The sequence below is a fragment of the Ipomoea nil genome, unplaced genomic scaffold (assembly GCF_001879475.1).
Source record: "Ipomoea nil cultivar Tokyo-kokei standard unplaced genomic scaffold, Asagao_1.1 scaffold0268, whole genome shotgun sequence".
Lineage (NCBI taxonomy): Eukaryota > Viridiplantae > Streptophyta > Magnoliopsida > Solanales > Convolvulaceae > Ipomoea > Ipomoea nil.
This window is the reverse complement of record NW_017616696.1, coordinates 2,743,189-2,770,254: the sequence shown is the minus strand read 5'-3', so window position 1 is coordinate 2,770,254 and position 27,066 is coordinate 2,743,189. Positions and strand designations below refer to the sequence as shown.

General features: G+C 34.9%; 2 protein-coding genes across 3 annotated transcripts; both read right to left on the bottom strand.

The window, feature by feature from the left end:
- Positions 1-4,990: 4,990 nt before the first annotated feature.
- Positions 4,991-5,998, bottom strand: LOC109152706. Its single transcript, XM_019300359.1, has one exon. The coding sequence runs from the start codon at positions 5,996-5,998 to the stop codon at positions 4,991-4,993; it is 1,008 nt and encodes a 335-aa protein (XP_019155904.1).
- A 2,204-nt stretch (positions 5,999-8,202) lies between these two features.
- On the bottom strand, positions 8,203-15,679 carry LOC109148539 (sphingoid long-chain bases kinase 1-like). Of its 2 annotated transcripts, XM_019296279.1 has the most exons (9): positions 15,416-15,679; positions 14,772-15,283; positions 14,315-14,683; positions 13,550-13,643; positions 13,403-13,440; positions 12,737-12,883; positions 11,519-11,618; positions 8,975-9,918; positions 8,203-8,743 (listed from the first exon to the last, which is right to left on the bottom strand). In XM_019296279.1, exons 2-9 carry the CDS (start codon positions 15,204-15,206, stop codon positions 8,594-8,596), a joined length of 2,277 nt encoding a protein of 758 aa, XP_019151824.1. In that variant the 5' UTR covers positions 15,207-15,283; positions 15,416-15,679; the 3' UTR covers positions 8,203-8,593. The 2 variants fall into 2 exon arrangements, with proteins under 2 accessions (XP_019151824.1, XP_019151831.1); XM_019296286.1 differs by lacking the exons at positions 13,403-13,440; positions 13,550-13,643.
- Positions 15,680-27,066: the final 11,387 nt, after the last annotated feature.

Here is a 27,066-nt window from a genome sequence, read left to right as displayed (position 1 = left end):
ATGATGAATTTTTTTTATTTATTTTTTGAATAATGATGAATTTAATATAAGTGAGATTGAACAAAATGTCAGTGAGAATGCGAAGGGTGAAGTGAATAATGAGACAATAAAGTTATGTATTGGAATGGAGTTTCAATCACCTTCGAGGGAGGCTTACTCTGGGTAGAGTGAGCTGACCGGTCTGTCCGAAGGGAACTTGAAGTGGAATAAGTCCTAAAAGTAGTAGCAGTCTAAAGAGTTGAGCTCCTTACTTACTCCGAAGCTTAAGATAATCACCAGATGATGCTTTAATGTGTTATACTAATTATGCAAAACATGAAGGATTTGGAATTCACAAAAGTCGCATAAACTCTAGAAAGAATCAAATGGTTATTAGACAAGAATTTGTTTGTTCAAAGCAAGGTCACCGTGCATAAAAATATTTAGAGCGTGACAATAAGAAAAAACATTCGTCTGAAACACACATAGAATGCAAAGCCATGATTTATGTAACTAGAAAAGGCGAAGACAAATGGGTAATATATAAATAAGTAAATTTCGATTTTGGTCATGTGACTATTATGATTTTGTTAATTGCAATTCACGACTTTCAAAACTAATAATTGAGTACATTTTTTTTTATAGAGAAAGACGAAGAAGTATATTAATTAGGATCTGAAATCAGTACATCCGAAATAAAGGGAAAAGGGACATGAAAACTATCCAAACAGTCAGACTTGGATAGGGCTTCTTGGGCAAGTAAATGGGCTACCCTATTCGCAGACCATTTAGCAAATAAAAAGCTAACATTAGTGAAAGATTAATTGAAGTATGTGCTCCATCTCAACTAAAAGGCTAAGCTAATAGTTGGATTGCACATTAATGGCTATAGGCTCACACCGTGAACCGGTAAACCGTAGTTGCTTATGAGTGGCGCTGAGATTCGAACCCATGACATTTAGTCTGGCTCTGATACCAAATTGAAGTATATGCTCCATCTTAACTAAAATCTTAAGCTAATAGTTGGATTGCACATTAATGGCTATAGGCTCACAAGATTTAGCTAATTCCCTAATATCATGAAGGATAAGATCGAAAGAGGATATTAAGTCTTATTGTTGGATGCTCTTAGCAACCTGTAAGCAATCCATTTCTACTTGGATGTTGTCGAACTGGAGATCCTTCAACCACTTTAACGCTTCCCGGACACCAATAGCTTCAGCTTCATTAGGCTTGAAGAGGTTGAAAACTGGGAGAATTCTTGCATCAATGAAAGCACCCAGGGAGTCACGTAATACAAAACCCATGCCAATTTTTCTGTTAACCTGATTCGTAGCTGCATCGACATTCACTTTAAGAAGACCTGATGGCGATTAGTATTACAAAAGAGAGAGTATGAAGAAAAAGAGGAAATCTGATTGAACGGAGGAAGAGTACTGTTACATTGGTTCTGTCTTCATCAACTAAAAAGAAACTTTACAGATGGCCTTATATACACAGAGCTAACAGATAACAGAAAAGAGAAAAGATCCTAACTAACTTCTGAACAGAGCTTAACTGCCATCAAGGCTTAACTGCCACCTTTCTCTTCTAATACCCCCCCCCCCCCCCCCCCCCCCCCCCGCAAGCTGGAGTGTAAATGGAATGAAGCCCCAGCTTGGACACAAACTTTTGAAATAGCATTGGTTGTAGGGGTTTTGTCAGGATATCTGTTGTCTGATGTTCAGTAGGAACATGTAGTAGCTTTATGATCCCTCCTTGTATCTTTTCTCTTATCAAATGACAATCTATTTCTATATGCTTGGTTCTCTCATGGAGAATTGGATTTTCTGCCATTGCAATTGCAGACTTGCTGTCTGAGAACAGCATGGCTGACCCCTCTGTGTGTACTTCAAGAACTTTCAAGAGATAAAATAACCACTGTATTTCACAAACAGTAAGAGCAAGTGCCCTATATTCAGCTTCAGAAGATGACCTTGACACAGTGCTTTGTTTCTTGGACTTCCAGGATATCAAAGCATTACCTAGGAACACACAAAATCCAGTAACAGATTTCCTTGTGTCTGAACAGGCTGCCCAGTCTGAGTCAGCAAAGCCACTTATCTTCAAATTGGATTCTGCTGGATAGAATAGGCCCTGCCCAGGACATCCTTTTATGTACCTAAGTACTCTATGTACAGCTTGGAGGTGGAGAACAGTAGGTCCATCCAAGAACTGTGATAACTGTTGCACAGCAAAACAAATATCAGGCCTGGTGATGGTCAAATATAGAAGCTTTCCCACCAATCTTCTGTACTGAGTATGGTCTTCTAATGGTGCACTATCTCCTTTGGAAAGCTTGTTGGTTTGCACCATGGGGCACTTTGCAGGTTTACTTTCAAGGAAGCCTGCATCTTGTAAGAGATCTAAGGCATACTTTCTTTGAGTTAGAGAAATGCCTGTGTGATTCCTGGCAACCTCCAGTCCAAGAAAATATTTCAAATTTCCCAGATCTTTGATTTGAAAAGCTGAGTGTAGATGGTCTTTAATATGCTGTATTTGAGTCTTGTCACTGCTGGCTAGGATCACATCATCCACATATACCAGAAGTGCTATGAAATTATCATTAGATCCTCTAGTGAAAAGAGAATTATCACAAACAGCTTGCTTGAATCCCATGCTGATCAACTTAGAGGTTAACTTAGCATTCCACTATCTACTTGCTTGCTTTAGGCCATAGAGGGATCTTTTTAGCCTGCATACTTGTCCAGGTTGCTCAGGAAGAAACCCTGGGGGGAGGGCCATGTAAACTTCCTCATTAAGATCTCCATGCAAGAAGGCATTGTTGACATCAAGTTGATGCAACTGCCATCCTTTTGCAGCTGCAACAGCAAGCAAGGTTCTAATGGTTGTTACTTTTGCAACTGGGCTGAAAGTGTCCACATAGTCTAATCCACAGGCCTGAGTGTATCCTTTTGCAACCAGCCTGGCCTTACATCTCTCTATTGTGCCATCAGCTTTGTGTTTCACCTTATATACCCATCTGCATCCTATTGATTGTTTGGAGGGAGGAAGTGTGGTTAATTCCCATGTGTCATTGGCTTGTAGAGCATCTATTTCTGCCTGCATAGCCCTTCTCCAACAGTCATGTTTGATGGCCTCATTGTATGACTTGGGCTCATGAATGTCTAGAATGTTTGCAGCAAAGACTTTGAAAGAGGGTGATAGTTTTCTGTATGATAGAACAGCTGAGAGAGTGTGGGGAGAGGTCCTGGTAGTGGGCAAACTGTATTCATAATCTCTGAGATATGCAGGCCTGGTCATTTGCCTGCTGGACTTTCTGGTCTGGACTGGCACAGGATCATATTGTTCCAGATCAGGATCATTTTGTATAATGTCAGGTATGAGATCATTTTGTTCAGCATGGCCACTGAGATTACTTGTCTCTTCTCTTTGGACAGTCCTTTGGGGGGTAACATCCTCCATAAAACTGATATCACTTGGCAGAATGAGATTCTGGGGTGAACCTTGCTCATCAACTTGATTTGCTACCTTGTAAGGAAATATATGCTCATAGAAAACCACATCTCTTGACATAAAAACCTCCCTGGAATCTAGATCATAGAGCTTATACCCTTTAACTCCATTAGGATAACCAAGAAATAAGCATCTTCTAGCTCTAGGTGAGAACTTCCCCAGATGCCCTTTGTGCAGAACAGCATAGGCTAAGCATCCAAAAACTTTGAACTGTGAGTATTGGGGAGTCCTTTTGAACAGGACTTGATGAGGAATCTGTCATTGTAGAGCTGTTGAAGGTAATTTGTTGATGATATAAACTGCATGCAGTATGCAATCTCCCCAAAACACATCTGACAGCCCTGATTGAAATTTGAGTGCCCTTGCAATGGCCAAAATATGACCATGTTTTCTCTCTACTACACCATTCTGTTGTGGTGTATATACACAAGTTGTCTGGTGATTGATGCCTTTTTCTTGGTAGAACTTTTCCATCTTGAATTCTTGTCCATTGTCTGTTCTTATACACTTGACCATTTTTCCAAACTGAGTCATGGCAAGAGCACAGAATCCTTGGACTAGTGTTCTAACTTCATCTTTGCCTCTCATTAAGTATACCCATGTAGCTCTGCTGTAGTCATCCACAATGGTTAGAAAAAACCTGTGTCCATATATAGTGTGTGTGTGATATGGTCCCCAGATATCAATATGTACCAAGTCAAAGCACTTACTAGAGACAGTAGAGCTAGTATTAAAGGGTAATCTCCTTTGTTTGGCTAGATGACAAATGCTGCAAACATCATCTTTATTCACTTTGAAATTTACATCTATCATAGGTAACTGCTTCAGTTTTTCATAGGAACAATGCCCTAGTCTAGCATGCCAAGTATTGGCAGAATTACAAGCATTGACCCTAACTTGTGCTAGTCTATCATTAACAGGAAAGGTTGGTTTCACAAGGTAATATAGCCCCTTTTGCAAGTTAGCCAAGCCAATCATCTTCCCACATTCCTGATCCTGTATAATACACCAGTCAGAATATAATAACATTTTGCACTTGGAGGTTTTAATTAGCTCACTGATAGAGATCAGGTTATAATGAAAACCAGGCACACAGAATACATTTTGCAGGACCAGATTGTCAGCACTTACAGACCCTATATGTGTAATGTCAGCTTTGTCACCATTAGGTAGCTCAACAAACATACCTTGGACTTCCTTGGCATTAGTCAACATATCATGATGGCATACAATGTGGTGAGTAGCTCCACTATCAAGTATCCAAGCAACTTTATTTTCAGAAGAAGGTTTAGAGTAATTACCTTCAAATTGAGAATTGGGAACGAAATTGGCAGCAATCATGTTGACCTGGGGTGCCACTCCTCCAATTCCATTCAAAGGTGATTGATAGGCCATATTGTCCCTCTGCAGGAGCTGCTTGAACATCCTGTACTCATCTTGATTCAGAGTGATAGATCCAGTGCTGGTAGACCCCATGCTTTCATTAAGAGATTGTTCATCTGTTGGTAGTAACTTGGTTGGCAGAACCAGCAGGTTTATTTCTTGGTTTCCACCCAGGTGGATACCCATTTTTCTTGTAGCATTTCTCGGCAACGTGTCCAGTGAATCCACAGTATGAACAAACAGGTTTCTTGTTATTATTATTGTTGAACTTCTTAAAACCTGCCCCACTGCCTTGAGTGAGTAAAACACTGCCTGCTTCTTGAGGTTGCAAGCCTACCACTCCATTATTGAACCTTCTTTCTTGTTGTTGAATCATCATGAACGCCTCATCAACATTGGGAAGCGGCTTCGTCATCATAATCTGGGATTGAACCGATGCATAAGTATCATTCAAACCTCTCAAGAAGACTGACAGATTGTCGTTCTCCAAGTTCTGATGCAGAGTCTCTAATAATCCACAATCGCAGACTCTTTCACATTTACACACAGGAAAAGGCCTAATAACCTGGAGTTCATCCCACAGATTCTTTAATTTGGCAAAATAGGCACTCACTGTCAAATCTCCTTGCCTAATTTGATGAATTTCTGCATGTAGGTCAGAGATCCTAAAGATGTCTGCCTCGCTGAATCTTGCCTTCAACATGCTCCATATGCGTTCAGCTGATCCAACCCAGAGGATCGTAGACGCAATTTCTGGGGAAACAGCTCGCATGATCCAGGTTGCCACCATGTTGTTACATCTCCTCCAATAGGGATACTTCACTTCTCCTACATTTGGCGCAGAGATTGTGCCATCAACAAACCCTAGTTTGTTCTTGGATAGCAATGCCATCTCCATTGCCCTGGCCCAAGGGTGATAGTTCCGGCCATTGAGGACGGCGGAGACTAGAATCAACGAAGGATTCTCATTTGGATGCAGAAAATACGGACTAGCCGCGTCATTTGGATCGAAGTTTGCTACGGTAGAGTTGATCGGTGGTGCCGGCGTAGTCGCTGTAGTTCCTACTGCTGGTGGATTAATTGTGATACCAGGAGGTCTGTTTTGCGCATTCCAAGCCATTGATGCTTATGGCTCTGATACCATATTACAAAAGAGAGAGTATGAAGAAAAAGAGGAAATCTGATTGAACGGAGGAAGAGTACTGTTACATTGGTTCTGTCTTCATCAACTAAAAAGAAACTTTACAGATGGCCTTATATACACAGAGCTAACAGATAACAGAAAAGAGAAAAGATCCTAACTAACTTCTTAACAGAGCTTAACTGCCATCAAGGCTTAACTGCCACCTTTCTCTTCTAATAATTAGTCCAAGGTTCAGAAGCCATACTTCCTGAAGGCAGAATAGAAGAGGAGGATACAACAGTTTTCCATTCCTACAAGAATATTAAGACACTCTGGCAAATAGTAGGAGCTGAGAGAATTGTTTGGTTCCATATCTTTTCGTTTCGGGCATCCCAGGTTTTCCAACATATAGCAATGATACTATCAGATTTGGTGGCAAAGTAGGACTCCAACCATTCAATGAAAGAGTTACCAGAGAAATTGTCTATGCCATTCACCAAGCTCCAACAGCTTCTCGCTAAGGGACAATTGACAAATAAGTGGAGTGAGCTCTCATCATCTCCATTGCATAGCTGACATGTAATAGGGACAAAAGATCATAGGTGGGCAAGACATTTGAACATAATTGCCAAAAGAAGCATTTTATCTTAGGAGAGAGAAGCATCTTCCATATTCTTGGCCAAAAGGGAGGCTGTGTGTTGCTGAAATTCTGAACCAAACTCCTGTAACAGCTTTGGACTGAATAGACACATTTTTCCTCTTCCATCCAGATGATCTTGTCGGCGGGCATATTATCAGCAATGGGGATACTCTTGATGAGATCAACATCAGATTGGCCAAAGATTTCCTCAATAAGGGGTGCATTCCAAGTTGAATCAGCTATGTCGATCAGACTAGCCACAGAGGTAATTTGATGGTGATCTGCCATGGGAGAAAGCACAAAAGGAGAAGCGTTATTAGGAAGCCAAGGGTCAGTCCAAATATTAATAGATGCACCATTTCCAACTCTCCATCTACAGCCCCTTTTAAGAACAGTTTGTGACTCGAGAATGTTGCGCCAAATATAGGAGGGGTTACTGCCCATTTGTGCATCAAAAAAAAGTGATTCTTGGAAAATATTTGGCCTTAAACACTCTGGACAACAAGGAATTAGGATAGTGAATAAGCATCCACGCTTGTTTTCCTAACATGGAAATATTGAATTCCCAAAGCTTTTTAAACCCCATACCTCCCTAGTTCTTTGGGACACATAAGGCCTCCCAACGTATTCCCTTGCTTCTATCTCCCTCACAACCCCACCAATAAGCATTCATGACTCTTTCAATTTCCTTACACAACTCATTAGGTAAAAGGAAGACACTTATTGTGAAACACTCATTGTGAAAATTGAAATCCCATTCATTTTGTAGCTATCTGCATTTCTAATCAGATAATATTTCGATTAAAGTTACCAACGATTTTTTCGCCCACAAAGTCACCTTCTCTACCGCAGTCTCATCCTATTTCCCCCAATCCCCTCCATCCACTCCGCCACCTGAGGTCTCTCTACCGCAGTCTCACCTTATTTCCCCCTTCGACAGACCTTTGACAAATGCCCAAACCAGCAACACCCAACGCAATAACTAGGAACCGAATCATACTCCCTGCCAAAAACCTTTCTTCTCTCCCTTTTCACTTACAATTTCAACCCAAATTTTGTTCACTAATGATTGCACAAGGGATGATGCCAAATTGAAAGTGAAGGTGTTGGATTCAAAAGGAGGATTCGAAGGTGAAGGCTCTCATCCTCTGTCAATATTGCTAAGGACATCGGAGTTCCACTATTCTATTTTCGACCACACATACAAAGATGAAATTGTTCTTTCAATTAAAGATTAATTGACTAATTATTCCAAGTAAAATTTGATCGGAATAACTAAAATTTCACAATTAACAAGACCACAATAGTCACAGGACCAAAATTAAAATTTACTATATCTAAATTTTGCATACTAATACTAAACTTAATACTCTATATTATACAAAAAAAAAAAAAATTAATCAAAAATAATTTCAATCAAACTTTGTTTGTTAATCGAACTACAACACATAAAATAATAAAAATTTCCCTTCATAATAGTAATGAATATTGACACGATATTCATCTCGAACACCTTTCAAAATTATGGACTTATAATCACATCATACATTCACCCCACTAATTAGATCTCAAATTCAATCTTCATTCCCCACCGACATGCCCAAAAAAAAAAAAAAAAAGCAAAAGATTATTTGCCTAAGTGTATCAAACCTGTTACGTTACAAGCATGGTTATCAACTCAACACCATTCTCCGCACAAAAGCCAACTGCTAAACATGTGGGCATGTAGTGATGGATACATTGTATACTATACCAACAATAACTTTTTTAAAAAATAGAAAAATAAGCCTAAAAACAGCAGCAGCAAAATTTACAGGGGCTTCAGCTTGCAAACCAAAAAAAACCAAAAGTTTTTGCCATTACAAAGTGCGCTCAAGATCTGTTATGAGAGGTGAACCAGAGTATTAACATAGCTAAGAATCCCCGCGTAAAGGGGTGATGACATGTATCCATCATTTATTACTATTGGTCGAGCGACCAATAAGCCGGCACTGGTCAGGAAGTATGGATGAGATGACTGGTCCATTAACGCTAAAAAGTTCGCCATCAATACCACAGCCATTGTGTGTGTGCTTTCCCGGCTTAAGCTTAACTGATTTTACCTGCAATTCATGGAAAAGCAAATGACACTGTTTTGCAGAGACACATGGTTCAAGCACTTGGACCAATTTCAGAAACTAACAAATAATACTATGTAATTGTTTCCAAATTATTTTACTCTCTATGAAATATTTATGTTTATTATTTGGAAATGACTGTCAATAAAATATATTCATGTTCAGACAAACCTAAAATCATCACCGGGGTAAGGGAAAGAGTTTGGTTCGGCTTACCTTAACATATTCAACATATGGCAGTGAAAGGTGTCGACCCATTTGCATAAGCAAGAAAAATCTCAAAAGCTTTAGCCTCCCACTCCCATGAACCATCAATAAATCTAATGTGTTATCATCATGCTCAGCTTTGGGGGCCACAACCTGTGAACTCACACTTTGAACCGTTCTACATGAATGGTTGCATACAAGAACACCAAGAAAGTGACCTTTTGTAGTGACCCATTTCTCCTCGGGCTTTATGAACATCTCCTTCTGAGCAACATCTTCAGTGTCTTCCACTGGCCCTGGCAATTCAATAGGGTTTTCGACGTCCCAATGATTAGGTTCAGAGTCCCATCTTGGTTCTGAATCCCAAATTGGACCAGGATCCGATATTGTGGATGAAATATCCTCTTTATCATGTGTTGCAATATTCCCCCAAGAACATCTAGTGGGATCATTTGTAGCGGGCAATCCGGTCCATCCTTTATCAGTCCTAGACTTCGACCTAGTCCTGGGATAGTTTGTAGTTGCAGAAAGAGGAAGTTGCGGATGGATAACTTCTGGTTCAGTAGTTGATTGGTGGCTTCTTCCAGCAGATAACCGTTTAGATTTTGGATCTATGGCACGTACATACTCAGATGGCTCGGTGCTACTGCAGGTAGTATCCAAGTCTGCTCCAGACATTCTACTTGGAGTCATTATTGAATCAATGCTTGATAAGCTAGAGGCTCTGGGAAGGCCTTCCTTGCTTGATCTCCTCATGATGTCAGTGTACAGCTCTGACATATCAATAACTTCCTTTTCAGCCAAAGCTTTCCTGCCTTCAGTTGCTTCTTTTGACGCGGGAAGATATTCCACTTCATAGTTGTACTTTGGCAAACACAAGAATTTGAAGAAACCAGCAATGAAGTATCGCAAAGGACCAAATCGCTTCTGGTACCGGTCAGACAGTTCCAAAACTACAAGCAAATAAGTAAAGAAAAAAAGCACATTCTTCACATCTCAAATGCATTCAAAAATGAGTTTTTATCCAAAAAACTTGTATCAAATTTGGAATAGATATAATACACTTGGAATATATAGAAAGACTACCCAACACTATTATGAGATAAGATACATATAAAATAGAAGGTAAAAAGTTCGACTGCTTAGGTATGCTAAACATTGTAAGAGGAATAAGGCTGCCATCATATAGTGTTTTCACACCAATTTTGAAGACAAGCAGTTCAACGGTTGAGTCATTTCCTTTATTCTAGGGCCCAGGGGTTATGAATTTAAAATGTAAACTGAGTGATAATATGAGCATATAATACTCTTGGGTAGAAAAAGCAGTAACAAAAATTCTGATCCTCAACTATCCTTGACATCACCACTAGAACCTGAAAAATGCACAATGGACTACAACAGGAAAATGAAGCTGGAAGCCTGGAACTCAAGTGGATCATAAGAACAACACACAAAAGATAGAGCCAATGCAACCTTCTTCACAAAGAACTGATTCTTAAAAAATGTGCCGCAGGAAGACAAAGAAAGAGCCAAGATAAGACTTCATCAGCGAGAAAGAAAGTGATGTCCTTATGGAAGAAGCATCATGAAGAATAAAAAAAAACAAGACTTCATTGGTGCAGGGGTTTATGCTAAGATGTGACATCTCAAAGAAGAAAGAACTGAAAACAACTTGTTTACTGCAAAGCTAGCTCTTCAAATGCACCAAAGCCAAGCACTGCTTAATGAAGAAAAACCAAGATAGCACTTCTTCAACCAAAGACACTGTATCATAAGAAGGAACTGGAAAATGGGTGACAGCTCCCATAGCCATCACTCAAGACCTAATGAGATCTCATGAAATGGCTAAACACTGAAGTCATTCTTTTCTTTTTTACTTCCGTTTTCTTTCTTCTTTTTTTTTTTTTTTTAAAGTACACTCCACTGGTAAAAAATGATGAATGGGGTTGTGGCAATCCACTTCCTGGCAATGCAGAAGGACAAATTAGAAAATTCTAGAGAAGACGCGTGAAACTGGTCAAAATGGTAAAGCTGAATGCATAGGAAATAAGAGCAGTATTCAGGCTACTGTTAACATGAACAGTAACTTCAGCTGAAAATCTGCTGGAAAGAAGCCACTAGAAGTTGGATTTGATACTATAATGGGAAGTAATGAGGTGTAAGATCTAGCAGAAGATGGAAGCTATATACGTTAAGCAAATAGTATAATAAACTCAGTAACAATGAGAGAGGAGATATGAGAATAGACTGCATAAGTGAAAAGATTACAAGAGCGGAGCGTATTTATAAGCAATGAGAGTCTCATCACTTAAATTTTGGATATTGATTCTTCAACTAACATGACTCTTGAATTCCAGCATGAGCCAAATAAGAGAACCCAAATAGCACTTAATTTTCCAACAACAATATTAGTTTTTCAATCATACTTAAGATTATTGATAAAATGGTTTTAGATGCACCCAGGAACATTCATAAACAGATCAAAAGCATTGTCTATGGATGCATCAAAAAGTACTTACATAGTGGATAGGCAGATACATATAAGAGACTTACCATCACTAACAAAGCCAAAATAAGAAACAGTCATCCCAAAGTGAATTGCACCACTTTGAACCCACTCAACAGCAAAAACATCTGTTGCGGTAAGACCTCCCTGAAATGAAGAAAAACCAACTTATATAAGCGAAAACTATCCTTGGAAAGCAAGATAAATATTTAAGGGGATTATGTCTAGTCATTTGACTTCCTTGATACTCTAGTCATTTGAGTTCCCATTGATGTGTCTATATTCCAACACATAAATAATCCAAACCATGGGAAGAGCTCACTTTTGGGGAGCGGTATAGAGGAAAACAATTGACTTCTAGCAGAAAAAGAATCATACGATATTCATTCCAAGACTATAATCCTAGAGAAATATTTCTAGGCTGAATTGTCTGGCATTAATATACGGAGTAACTGAAACCTTTCCCTATAACTTTACAAGTACCCATTAATTTAGATTATGCAGAGTAGGATTATTTGAGAAGTTCTATCAAATGCAACCAATCTTTGAGCTTGCAGAGTAATCTATGGAGAAAAAAAAAAAAAAAAATCTAACTCATTTTATGACCGACTTTAAAAGTATCATGAACTCTTAGCTAAACTAACAAAAAAAAAAAGGTGTATTTCTCATAGGAAAGTAGGAAACAATTACTTAGCTAGTTCTTCAACTTGCTCCAACATCGAATCACATGAAAAAGTGCTACCCTTCTCATTTTAACTGAGTTGACTCTAGGATTGACTGATTATATTTATTATTTGTAACCAGAATAGGGAGCATTTATTATTACTAAAGAAGGAATAGATTTATATAACTTTTCATATGAAGTGTACATTTTTTCTTTTACATTTTCATTGATAGAAGATTCATGGGACCTGCATTCCAAAGATATACTGAAAGACTAAGCACTTGACTACTTGAATTTGAAACTGCCAGTCCATAGCAATAACAAAGGATAAAGTCCATATTGAAACGCCTCTACAAGAAAATAGGTTAGAAAGCAAGCTTTCTCCATTTAAGCCACCAAATGTACAGTCTAGTTGTATGTGAAAGGACTAAACAAAACAGATCTTGATCCAAGAACAACTGGAAAAGGTGGTTGCTCTAGGAGGCATACAAGCAAGAAACTTGTAATTTTTCATGCATCAGGGGAGGTACCTGCTATTTCATCACAGAATCGGAGGCATGGATCATGCATCCAGGAAAAGAATTTTGTGAATAATTAATACCTTGACTATGGCTATTGCAGCAGAAATGGGGTCCCTAACACCAAGAACAGTCCAAACCAAAGAATTATCTGAACCGGCAGGTATGATTCCAATTGGAATTGAAATTGCTTCTTTCTGGTCAGTCCTACAAAGTAAACCATTTAATACCTGAAATTTGCATAAGATCATGTAAGCAAGCAATTCAATCTATAAGATAAAAAACAAAGTATAATTAAGAAAAACAAAATTGTCATTATAAAAAGTATGTTTGGTTTTGTTTAATTTAGTTTAGTTTTTTTTTTTTTTAAAGTAGGGCAAAGCAAATGTGACTTCTATAACTAACATAGAAATATCAAAAACTCTCAAAAGAAAATGCATATCCAATAGTAATCTAAGATTAACAAATTGTAAGTGTGGTCACAATTAATTCCAACACAATATGATCTCTCGTCTTGAAACCAACATAACATCTTATGCCCCCGGAATTTTATTTTATTTTTTAAAAATTAAGGAAAGAGAAAGATAATAAATAAGAGGAGACACAATCTTTTCAAATGTTTGGGATGGAATCTGTGAATTGGCTGGCTCTTTTGAATTAGGGTGACTAAAGAAAAGCAACCCCCGAATTTTCTAAAATAATAAGGATCAAATGAACAAGTATGACAAAAACACTGCTGGGTATCTAACCTCATTCACTATTCCATCACCTCCAACACATATAATACCTGTAAGTTTAAATCCAACAACACAAGATAAAGAGAACATGAGGAATTTGATCAGACACAAATAACATTGAACAGAAGACTTGTTAGGAATACTAAATGCAGCACCTACCATCTGGGCAAGTACTGAAGTCAACAGTGGAAGCAAGTTTTCTAGCATGGCCTGCAGATGTTGTTTTCACTACCTCCATGTTAAATCCAGCAAGCTTTTAATTTGCAACCAACAAGAGTTAGGCATGTATCAAGAAGAGACTTGTGTGCATTATAAATACTATTGTTGTAATGAGACTTTGAATGGTATTATGGTATATGTCATAGTGTATAACAACAAAACCTAGTAGTCAATTACATAATAACGTCCAGCCGTTCTTAAGATGCCATGTAGAAAAGTCCTAACCGACAGAAACAGACGGACATTATTTGCAGCATAGAGATAAGAATACTCCATCCCTGTTTTTTTTTAATGGAAATCCCAACATATATTGAACTTCCAAATTGCTTGAATAAATACCAACAAGAAATCAATTCAAGAAGTTCCCTCTAAAAAATCTTTACGTACCAAATTTCCAGCTGTTACTTGCCACCTCTCATCTATACAAAATTTATAGGCCTACAAGCTATCTCTAACTCTCTAGTCTCTACAGATAATTAATGAATACATTGCGGTCTATTTTATTTTTATTTACATCGCTTAACAGGAAGGAGAGGTGACAATAGGTCTTTTCCATTTACAGAGGTCGTGCTTGTGCTTGTCATGAACAAAAACAGTAAGTCAACAATTCCTGTATTGATTTTAAAATATATTTGCATAATTGGTATCAATTGGCGATAGCATGGGTGGTTAATACATTCCTATAAATTGTCAGCAAAAGAGTACCTTGAGTATAGGTTCAGCCATGGCATGAAACACTTTACTTGAACGACCTCGTCCAGATCGTGGGTTTAAAATCACAAGCACTTTAGGAGGAGTTTTACATCTTATATACGATTCAGGAGGAAATTCATTTAAAACCATCTCAGTTGCCTGCTTCTTCGAAGAACCCATGGGATGTGGCAACAAATTCACAAAACATTGCTGTTCTGCAAATGCACTAACCCATTGAAGTGCTTCATCAGGAGAGGAAGCTAGAAAGCGAAAATCTTTGCGATTTCTTCGAGTTTTTAATAAACAAGAAAGACCACAAGAAGCCTTTCTAGGGGGATATGAATGAACTGTGAAATGTCGAAGGTTAGGGCAGTATGACACCTGTGGAATTCAAAATACCAAAAACAGTTCAAAGACAAAGGGGCTTGTAGATGAACATAAACCTCGCAATTAACTAAATGAAGCTTACCGAAATAACATCTTCTAAAGACAGCATTTGAGAACCCCAAACCATGGCTTTACTTGTAAGCTTAGCATCAACAGCATCCTGGCTTGCAATTTCCTTTGAGGATTCCTTATCATCATTTTTACTAGCCTTTTTCTTGTCCAATGCCAATTTCCCAGTAAAAACTTCATATCCTAGAAGGTCAGACTGCTCGTCTCCAATATCAATCTTGTGCTCCTCCCTTTTATCCTTCTTAGGATCATTGAAATCGCTAGCACCTCCAACGTCTCTGTCCGGCCGAGCCAAGTTCCTCCCTTTGTTACGCTTCTCCGGGAAGACGATCGGAGACGAATGCTGTCCAGTCGTTATCTGAGAGCAAAAACCAAGGCGACGAAGGGACTGCGGAGACGCTGCGAGCCTCAAAGAATTGTTCCTGGGAAGATTCCCACTCTTCTGCATATTAAATCCTAGCAGAACGCAGAGTGAAAATTTCCCGAGAGCCTGACAACCAGCAGCTAACACTGTAGAAAATTATCCTAGATCGAAGTCCCCAAATATCACTCCGGATCAGATTATTTCTCACAATTAACTATACTCAGGATCTAAATTCCAATTACAAACGTCCGAAAGCTAAAAGGCAGTAAAGAAATCAAGAGTATCGAACTGACCTGTAGATTAAGGGTTTTACGCCAAAAAAACAATCAGTGGAAGTAATTGTCTGAGAGATGGTCCGGTGGCGATCGGCGATGGGAAAATGACGATTCCGGCGATAATTTCATCGGAGAAGAAGCGTCAGTGGTTTATGGAAACAGTTCCGGGCGGAAAAGCCGACCACTTTTGGTCTCAGTGTTTGGTAGAGCAGAAGGAAAGAGAATGGCAGACGAAAATATTTTCCTCTCAGCTTTACGCCTTCGCCCTTCCACGAAACAGAATTAAAAGTTGTAGTCAACAAACAAACGCCCCCCTATCATATCAGAATAAAAGTTTATAATTTTTTTTTTTTAATACATCAAAACTCAGTACTTCTTTCCTTTAAAAAAAAAAAAAAAAAAAACATTCATTTTATGGTCGGCTAGATAACGAGGCGAGGAAACGGGGATGATATCCGGGAAAATGTGAGGAACTTAATGACCAAATGTAGCAGATTAGTAAAACAATCATGGAACGTTCAAGTCATCAATATTCTCGGAGAATGGGGGTGATATCTATCTATATCTATATCTAAATCTATATCTTTTTTTTTTTTGAAAACATCTAAATCTATATCTATATCCATATATCTATATCTATCTTTCTATATATCTATATCTACAAATCTAATAGAAGTCAATATTGTTAGGCTCTCAACTAAAACAAAAAAATATCTGGATAGTAATTGTTTCTTAAAAGGAATGGTTCATATTATTTTGATTTAGTATTTCTTTAATTATTTTCCTTATATACGGTCTATTATATTATTTTCTTCCTTAAATAAATAATCATAAATTTGGTATAAACTTTAGTAACAAAATATTCTGTTAATTATTTATTATTCTTAACATACTCATTAATTTATATAATAAAAGTCGTAGATTCGAACTCCATCCCAATTAAAGTTGGTATAATTGTTAAACATATATTATGAATATGTTAAAATGCATTTAAAAAATATATAATATAAAATTTAACATAAACTGTGATCAAATAATTAGCTCAACTAAATACATAGCATTCAAAGTTCAACATCAAATTTATAAATCAAGAACTTTAAAAATCATTTGGTTTTCTTGATTTTTTTTTTTTAAGACAAATTTAGGTTAAGTTTATTTTTTTAACATTTAATTAATATTCTTTGATTATTTAGAACAAAACTTAATATTTCAATTATGCTTTTGTATTATTGGAATGATTTAGGTCATTATGGTATTAATATTTTTTATATTTTTTTGTATAATGGTACAATTGTACATTACTTTACAAATATTATACTATTATTTTTTTTATCGGACAAAATTGTTCTTACATCATTGTCAGACATGCGCGGTCTAACTACAAAGTTGTTGATCATAAATACAATTACACATGAACTCTAAAACGGTATGATCATTTTTCAAATAATTGATAATGTTAACATCCTACTAACTCCAATTGAACAAGTTTACACATCAGAATTTTATCAATGCATGAAAACTTCTAAAGAAATTTGTAAGTTAATTTTTACAATATCATTATAACAATATCTATTGTAACCATATATTTTGAATTATTTATTATCATCATCTATCGACAACAATTGTAGCAATTGTCATTGACAAACTCCCAAAACAATTGTCTCACCAAGGAATGGAAATTTAAACAAAAAAAAAAATCATTGATTTCATGATTGTTGATGAAAAGTATGTACGACCACTTTATTACTTTTATTAAATTAAATAAATTAGTAGCTACAACAAAAAATAATGCATATGCATTTAATTAATTTAGAATTAGATGTGTATAATGCTTTATTTTAAAAAGAGTGAATTCCATTTTTTGTCCTACTGTTATAGGGGCGTTATCAATTTCAGTCCACTTTAATTTTTTTTTTCCACTTTACAACCATTGTTATTGAATGTGTTCCACTTTTAGTCCACCGTTAATATTTCCGTCAAGAGGCCGTATAATCAAAGGGTATTTTGGTCTTTTTATGTTTGTCTCTTCTCTTTTAATCCAGGCGCTTCGCCCTCCTCCTCCGATATTCGAAGATGGCTCTTCGAACAACGAGAATGGGAAGCCAAAGCTACATCGTTTCGTTCGTTCCAAGATGGGCCAGTGAGGTTTTTTAGGTTTTAGGTTTAATGTTCTCATTTCTTTAGTCAAACATAGTCTTGGATGAGAAGAAAGGTCAAAATACCCCTAGATTACGGCAAATTATGCCCTGGAAACGTGTTCACCGTGAATGGTGAACACAAGGCCAAACGACATCGTTTTTAGGCAAAAAAAAAAAAAAAATCGCAGATGTGGAGTTAACGGTGCGCGTTGATCAAATTATGAATTTTCTGTTATGTGATTATGAATGTAATGAAAATTCATAATCTCATAACAGAAAATTCATAATCGCATAACAGAAAATTCATAATCGCATAACAGAAAATTCATAATCTCATAACTAAAAATTCATAATCTTATAACAGAAAATTCATAATCTTATAACAGAAAATTCATAATCTCATGGTTCCAAAGTGAATGTGTAGGCATGGTTCCAAAGTGAATGTGCAGGCATGGATTCATAATTTATGAATGTCCGTGATTTCGGACGAGCAATTAATTAAGAAAAGAAAAAAGAAAAAAAAAAGAAGAAGATAACGGTGTACTAACACCGTTGGAACCGTGTTCACCATGAATGGTGAACACGGTTCCATGGCATAACGATTGCTAGATTACACGGCCTCTTGATGGAAATACTAACGGTGGGACTAAAAGTGGAACACATTCAATAATAGTGGTTATAAACTGGCAAAAAAAAAATTAAGGTGGACTAAAATTAGAAACGCCCCTATAACAGTAGGACCAAAAATGAAATTCACTCTTTAAAAAAAAATTATTCATTAAAAAAAATTAAAAGAAATATAATTTCATTAGTTATATTATCTTTATTTTCTTACAATTCAAATATTCATTGCCTTTAAATTTATTAATTTATTGTATTCACTACATTGTCCATTGTCTTCTTTTTGCATTATCTTGTAATTAAATATCAAAGTTATAATACAAAAAATATGTTCTATATATTTATTTACCAAGTATTTTATACAAATATAATAAATATTAATATATTTTTTAATACTTTCACATGATAATCGACGACACACATCTCACAACACATGAAACATGTAGGAAAAATACTACTATTACCAAATATCAATAAATGCTTGTAAGATTAAAGAGTTAATAGTACAACTAAGATCTCATCATATACACAACAAGGCAAATCTAAAGCTTCCTACACAATAATCTCATTGCATGATGAATCCATCTATACTACCATCAGTAACCCAATTGCACATGACACACTACCAAAAAAAAAAAAAGAAGACATGTACGGAAGATGAAGACAATGACAATGCTACCCAAAAGAGAATTAAGAAGAATTAGAGAAAATTAAACCAAAAGTAGTATTTATTTAGACTAGCGTTTTTAGACTAAGTATTTAGACTAGCGTTATTCCAAAGTTGCAAATATTTATTTTAGTGACAATAAAATCAATCTCTAATATATTATCTTGCATTTATATACTTTAAATTACCGATTTAAATAAACAAATTCAATATTTATTTACTTTTGTATGAACATCTCTGATATAATATTGCATTGATATACTTATTTAAAAATAATCATTGGGCATTATTTCATTTGCGGAAAGCGCGTAAAAGAACTAGTTTCTTATAAATTGTGGATACTAAATGATTCTATTCAATTTTCAATTTGTAAATATATATCTCGATTAATATTCATTCTATTTCGGCTAAACCTTATATTTTCATCTCATATTTGCAAAACCTTTTCCATCTTTAATTACAAAATTTTCCTTATAAATTGTGGATACTAAACGATTTTATTCCATTTTGCATTTTTAAATATATATATATATCTTTACATAACCATATTTCAGCAACATATATATGCAATTTTTTTTTTTGTATATTTCCAGTAACTTTATATTTTATAAAATATATAATTAAGATTAATATTCTTTCTATATACTGAGTCAGTTTGGAATCATTTTTCATTTTCAATCAATTATTAATAGTCATTTCCTATTTCAATTGGCCTAAATTTTGTGTCATTTTTATTCTCAGTTAATTATTCCTTTTTAATGCATATTAATTAATTAGTCAATTATTAATAACAGTTTTTTTTTTAATATTTCAACTAACTTTACATTTTATAAAATATATATAACCGAGATTAATATTTTTTTCCATCTCGAAAAAATGTTGAGATGCAAACTTCATTTTACATTCATATTAATACATTTTATACCAATAAGTTTTATATTTTTAGTAACTTATAAAGTATAAATATTAATTTCTTTTTCTATTGGCCTAATTTTCATGAAAATTTTTATATTTTCGGTAATTTATTAATATTCATTTTATTTTTATTTTTTAATCAAGTATTAATATATATATATTTTTTTTACATTTTAGTCAGTTTCGAATCATTTTTAATTTTTAGTCAATTATTAATAGTCATTTCCTATTTTAGTTGGTCTAAATTTCGTGTTATTTTTATTCTCAGTTAAATAATTTTTATAATATTCTTTTAAATACTATAATTTCACCTATGAACATGGTGTGGATAAACGAATAAAACAAATGAATATTCAAAGTAATGTAAAACCATTATGGCAAGTATAAAAAACAGTTTAATAAATGTATAATGTGTGAATTAATTTCTTAATTACCATAATTGTTAAGATTTTATTCAAAAGTAAGCATTAACATAATTTTATATGTGTAATAATATGTGAATTTGAATAATTTTCATAATTATATGGACGTGAATTAGGGCAATAATTTGTGAATTGAAAATTATCATAATTTTTTAAATCTTCTTTAATTGTGAACGTAATATGTGTATTATCAATTTCTTTAACTGATCAGATAAAATTTATATTACAAAAAGTATTAATTCTTTAATTGCCATATTTTTAAAGAATTTATTCAAAAGTAATCAAATGAAGTGCACGTGTAATTGATATTATTTGAAGTAATATATATATATATATATATATATATATATATATATATATATATATATATATATATAATTGTCATAAGAAGGGATTCTCATGTTTAATTACCATAATAAATTTAGAAGTTAAATACGGGTAGTAATTACCATTATTTAGATGGTAAATAGTCAGCGACGGAGCCAAAGGGGGGCGGGGGGGCAAGTACCCCCACCCCCGACCCATATATAATTTTTGTATGTATATATGTATATATAGTATAGGTTTAGTATTAGTATAAAAAAAATTAGTTAATGTTAACAAGTAAGGAGTTAGATTAGTTGGTAAAGCATGTGGTTGGTAATGGGAAAGGTCTTGTGTTCAAATCCTTGCATTAACATAGTTTTTCATATTTTGTAGTTCTTCCCCTATGGCTTCAACACAGTCACTTATTTAATATGTGTATTTTATAAAGTTTCGATGTGTTTTATTTTTCGCACATATCCAATAATATTTACAACTATATTTTTTAGGTAATGGTTATATATTAAAAAAAAAATCTTAGGTAATTTATTTATTTTTTAAAAATCATCTCTTTTGTTTTATTGGAAAAAAATTCTGAATCTATCTGTTTAAATAGACAATTGAGAACAACTGAAAAGTTGCAAATATTAAAGGCATGCATTGTAACTATAAAATAAACATAATGAGAATTGGAAATACTAATAATATTTAAAGCTAATTCAAATTTCCCAAAAAAAGTAACCACCAAACTCCATGTCCCTTAGACTTCATGCATGTGACCATTGTTCTATGATTTTCTAAATTTCTGTTCCGCATCATTCTCCCTTGGTTGAGAAGGACTCGCCCCGAGTCCTCAAAATGTAATGTTACCTCCTCGGAGTAATATAAAGTCCTTATGAGGGCTTTCAACTTTCTTTTTTTTCGAACCTTAGCTTATAATTAATACCCATATCTCTTAAAACTCAATTTGTAAAATGTTTTCGTGAACACATGATTCTTATGGATAAAGACCATAACCTTCTCACCCATTCTAAATATATTTTCTTAAGCTGTCTTTTGTTAGCCTGGGCTTTATACCTTGCATTGGTAGCATCAAGTTTAGTCATAGCTTCATCTTGAGCTTCAAGAACACACCTTTCAGATTTTACATCTCCATAATACTTTTGCAACAGCGGGATAAAGTTAATAGCATGCCTATGTTGTTTCTGATAAGCAGTAAAATAATCTATGATCACTAATTTCTTAGTGACTTCATAAATTTGACAGAATGCATGCTCATCATTTTATTTGGAAATCTCTATTTCGTCTTCACAATCATTTTCTCCCTCCTTGATATTTTCATCTCCAGGATTAATAAACCTTCGAGCCCAACCTTCATCCGAATAGTAGTCAGGTTCTTTTCTCTTCAAACATCTCTTAGTCCCGGCCTCTTGTGTGAATGGTACGGTGGAGGTTGAGATTTATGGAAGTGAATAGCCTTGAATCCATGTGTAGGTTGGCTTTTAATCTCAACAAGTGTTCTTATAGGAAGAAGGGAGTGTTTATTTGGAGTAACTTCAGTCAACAAATTTTCAGCTTGAAAGTTCATATTAAAAGATTTACCGTGTGTCCACAATGGAGCTACTGGCATTATTGGTTGTTCTTGAACCTTGATGGCAGTATGTTACTTAGGAGTTTTTTGGAGTTGTTTGTAGCATGCTAGAATTTCACATGATCTCATCTATAACATGTCCTCTGCATATCTACTAACATTATGATATTTTTGGAAGAAATGTACCTGGTAATAATCCTTGGGCAAAAACTGTTCCATCAGAAGTTTTATCATTTTCCTCCATGTTTTCACTGAGCGTTTACCTTGTCTTGTTCTGTTTTTTTGAATAGTCTTCCACCATGCCAGAGCTCTTCCACGCAGCATACTGGCAATACATTTTGCTTGCTTATTTTCAGAAACTTCAAACATGCCTATGTAGTTATCAACTTCTAAACACCAATCCAATAAGATCTCCGAATCTAAATATCCATTAAAGGTTGGTAGATTATGCTTTGGATGACACTGTCTTTGCTAGGGAAAATTTTGATATTGGGTTTCATTCTCAGAATCATCACTATTATTATTTTGAAGTGATGTATCTGCCTGCCGACGTTGCCCAAAGGAAATCGATTTGCATGATTTACAAGTGGGTCTCTTTCATGGTTGGTAGCTTGAGGAGCTCCATTACCATTTATACGAAGACTAATATCAGCAAGAAGATTGCGTATATCGAATAGCTCACGATTTACATTTTCTTCTTGCCTTAGAAAATCTGCCCAAAAGGCATCCACTCCACGATCACCGTCGTTGGATGAGTTACCATTGTTGTTGATACCGCCTTGTGCCATATTGGGTCGAGACAAGTGGAGAGGGCACTGGCGCTATCTCGGTTGTCGCCTAAGAACTCGAGACTCTGAATACCAACTGATACAGGACAAGGGAGAACATGAAGAACACAAACAATATAACTCAAACTCAAAGACTTTCAATAATATTCAAACTTGAACTTCTCAATATAAAAGTCTATTTAAATAGACAACTAAAAAAAATTGAAGAGTTGCAAATATTAAAGACATGCATTGGAACTATAAAATAAACATAATGATAATTTGGAAATACTAATAATATTCAAAGCTAATTCAAATTTCTCATAAAAAGTAGCCACCAAACTCATGTCCCTTAGACTTCATGCATGTGACCATTGTTCTATTATTTTCTCAATTCATATTCCGCACGGATTAACATATAGATCAGTATTATAAAAAGGGAAATTCTATTCACACCACATATTTTGCTATTTGCACCACCTATATAATAGGTCAAATAACTTTATAGGTGGTGCAAATAGCAAAGTGCTATTTGACCACCATTAATCAATGTGGTCAAAAAGTAATATTTATTTTTTATTTTTTAAATCAACATATTAAAAAGAAAGAAAGAAAAAAAAAAAAGATCTGTCACCTTCTCCGGTGAGAAGGCGACGGACTGCCAGGTAGGCTTCTACCTGGGTTGGCCTTCTCCGGTGTATGGTGCACACGGTTGCAAAAACGACGTCGTTTTGACTAAAAACGCGCGTTTCACTTTTTTTTTAAAAAAAAAAAAATCAGGTTCGATTCCCGGCAATAACATTTTTTTGTGCATAATTTGAATTATATATCCACAAATTCATAACTATATATCCACAAGTTCATAACTATATATCCACAGTGAATGAATAACACAAAATCCATAATGAATGAACTAAATATCCACAATGAATGAACTAAACATCCACAATGAATGAACTAAATATCCATAAATTCATAACTATATATCCTTCATAGCTATATGTTCACAAATTCATAACTATATATCCACAATAATCATGTTGAGGGGAATCGAAACTGATTTTTTTTTAAATGGGACGCGCGTTTTTAGTCAAAACGACGTCGTTTTGCAACTGTGTGCACCATGCATGGTGCACACGGTTGCACATCATAACTATTGTCTCCGGTGAGAAGGCGACCCACTAGGTTACCTTCTCACCGGAGAAGGCGACGTTTCATTGTTTTTTTTTTATTTTTGTTTTTTTTTTTATAAAAATTAATGAATTAAATTTTGAATTAATTAATTATTACTTAAATCTAATAAATGCAGTTTTACTAAGGTGGTGCAAATAGCATTTTGACCACCCATTAGGCTATTTGCACCACCTATGTATTTATTATAAATTACAATATTTTTATACTTTTAATGTACTTTATACCTCATTTTAGTCAAAGGGTGGTGCAAATAGCAACACCCTGTAAAAAGAATAGGAAGCCTTTTAGGTAAGCCATATTAGGAAAAGTAGCAATTAATTAAAATGTGATAAGAAAATTATATTAGGGAATTGATTATTAGAAACTTATATTAAGAGGTTTGGATTATTATTATTATACTAGTATTTGCGCCCGTGCGATGCACGGAATAAATTTGTTGTAATATACTAAGAATATTTGGATCGATATATAATTATTTAAATTAGAACATCAAAGATTATATAGTGCAATTGAAAGTATGGTTTGGATCATTTATGTGTTTTTATGTTATTAATTGCTCAAATTAATAGCTAATATGTAAATGTACACATGCGGTGCTGTAACTTTGGAGATTTTATTTATCATTGTTCAGTACTTTTATAAATTAATCAAATGTGCTCGTTCTCTAGCAACTCAGTTATAAAAATGAATTGATATCCTAATTTATGTGTATGGAAAATATATTTTTTGTCTAGATATATAGCAATTTTGCCATTTAAAAAAACATAATATCACAGATTGTATTTACATACTATTAAAACCTCTTTGTAGACAACATTGATAGTAACAACACAATCTTGTCTATCTTCGTCTAGAGCTAACACCTTTAGTCCCAAAGGATGAGTGACTCGGGTAAAAATATATAATGGTAGAATTTCAGTCAATTAGTAATCCTTTTATATTTTCAGTCAATTAGTAATATCAAATTCATTTTCAGTCAATTATTCTTTTTTATTTTTAGTCAATTAGAATATTAGATGTATTGATATTTTTACCTAATTTCTGTTCCAGTTTTAATTGATGATGTAGAATATTTTTATTGAAATATTTTCTTTGTATTTTTAATTTACTTTTACTATTGTTTAAAATATGTATTTACTATTGATGATGTAGAATATTATTATTGAAATATTTCCGTCCAATTTTTAATTTATGTTTCATTTTTTAATTAAAATGCAATGATCTGTCAATTTATTTTTTCATTTCAATTATGGATCATTTTTTATTTGTAGTCAATTATTAATATTCATTTCCTTTTATAATTTCAGTCAATTAGTAATATCAGATTCATTTTCAGGCAATTATTCTTTTTATTCTCAGTCAATTGGTCAATTAGAATATCAGATGCAGTGATATTTTTACCTATCCGAACCATTTTTAATTGATGATGTAGAATATTTTTATTGAAATATTTCCGTTCCATTTTTAGTTTACCTTTACTGTTGTTTAAAATATGTCTTTACTATTGATGGTGTAGAATATTATTATTGAAATATTTCCTTTTCATTTTTTATTTACTTTTACTTGATGATGTAGAATATTATTATTGAAATATTTTCGTTCCATTTTTAATTTCTGTTCCATTGCTTAAAATTGTGAAAGATTTATGATATAATTGTGTTTTGATTTATTCTACTATGTAATATTATTGTGAAAATTAAATTGCAATAATCTGACAATTTTCTTTTCAATTTTAGTCAATTATGGATCATTTTTAATTTTCATTTAATTATTAATATTCATTTCTTTTCCACTTAACCTAATTTCTGTTTCTTTTTTTCATTTTTAATTTTCAGTCAATTATTAATATTCATTTATTTTCCAATTTACCTCATTTTTGTTCCATTTTTAATTGATGATGATGTAGAGAATTATTGTGAAATATTTCTGTTCGTTTTTTAATTTACCTTTACTATTTACTATTGTTTGAGCGGGAAATCAAGTAAGGGTCCGTTTGGAAACCAGGAAAATGACTTCTGGAAAATGTTTTCTGGAAAATGAGTCATTTTCCGGAAAACATTTTCCTTTCCGGTGTTTGGTTGCATTCTGGAAAACTGTTTTTGTGTGTTTGGTTCATTTTCTGGAAAATGAGTAGAATTGTATAATTAAACATTTTAATTATTTTATTTAGAATATTACAACATGTATAATAATATATAATAATATAATATTAATTTTAAATATAATAAAAAATAGCTAAGTTTTTCAACAAAAAAAAAAAAACTAATAATATATCAAAAATATTATGGTGGTGGTGGTGGTGTAGTGGTAGTGGTGTTATTCATTATATAATAATAATAATAATAATAATAATAATAATAATAATAATAATAATAATAATAATAATAATAATAATAATAATAATTGGTGGTGGTGTGATGGTGGTGGTAGTATGACGATGGTGTGGTGGTGGTGGTGGTGGCGGCGATGGTGGTATGGTGGTGGCGGCGGCGGCGGTGGTATGGTGGTAGTGGTGGCGGCGACGGTGGTTGCGGTGGTATGGTGGTGGTAGTGGTGGTGGTGGTTGCGGTGGTATGGTGGTGGTGGTGGCGGTGGCGGCGGTGGTGGCGGTGGTATGGTGGTGGTGGCGGTGGCGGCGGTGGTGTGGTAGTGGTGGCGGTGGTATGGTGGTGGTGGCGGCGGCGGTGGTATGACGGTAGTGGTGGCGGCGACGGTGGTTGCGGTGGTATGGTGGTGGTGGCGGCGGCGGTGGTTGCGGTGGTATGGTAGTGGTGGTGGCGGTGGTGGCGGTGGCGGTGGTGTGGTGGTGGCGGCGGTGGTATGGTGGTGGTGGCGGCGGCGGTGGTATGACGGTAGTGGTGGCGGCGACGGTGGTTGCGGTGGTATGGTGGTGGTGGCGGCGGCGGTGGGTGCGATGGTATGGTGGTGGTGGGGGCGGTGGTATGGTGGTGATGGCGGCGACGGTGGTTGCGGTGGTATGGTGGTAGTGGCGGCGACGGTAGTGGTGGCGACGGTGGTTGCGGTGGTATGGTGGTAGTGGCGGCGACGGTA

Excerpts from the sequence above, each read along its gene's own strand:
- LOC109152706 (XM_019300359.1), bottom strand. The coding sequence starts at position 5,998 with ATGGCTTGGAATGCGCAAAACAGACCTCCTGGTATCACAATTAATCCA.
- LOC109148539 (XM_019296279.1), bottom strand. The coding sequence starts at position 15,206 with ATGCAGAAGAGTGGGAATCTTCCCAGGAACAATTCTTTGAGGCTCGCA. Across the intron at positions 13,644-14,314 it reads TGGCTGAACCTATACTCAAG|CTTGCTGGATTTAACATGGA; the intron begins GTACTCTTTTGC and ends GCAAATTAAAAG. Across the intron at positions 11,619-12,736 it reads CTGCAATAGCCATAGTCAAG|GGAGGTCTTACCGCAACAGA; the intron begins GTATTAATTATT and ends TCTTCATTTCAG.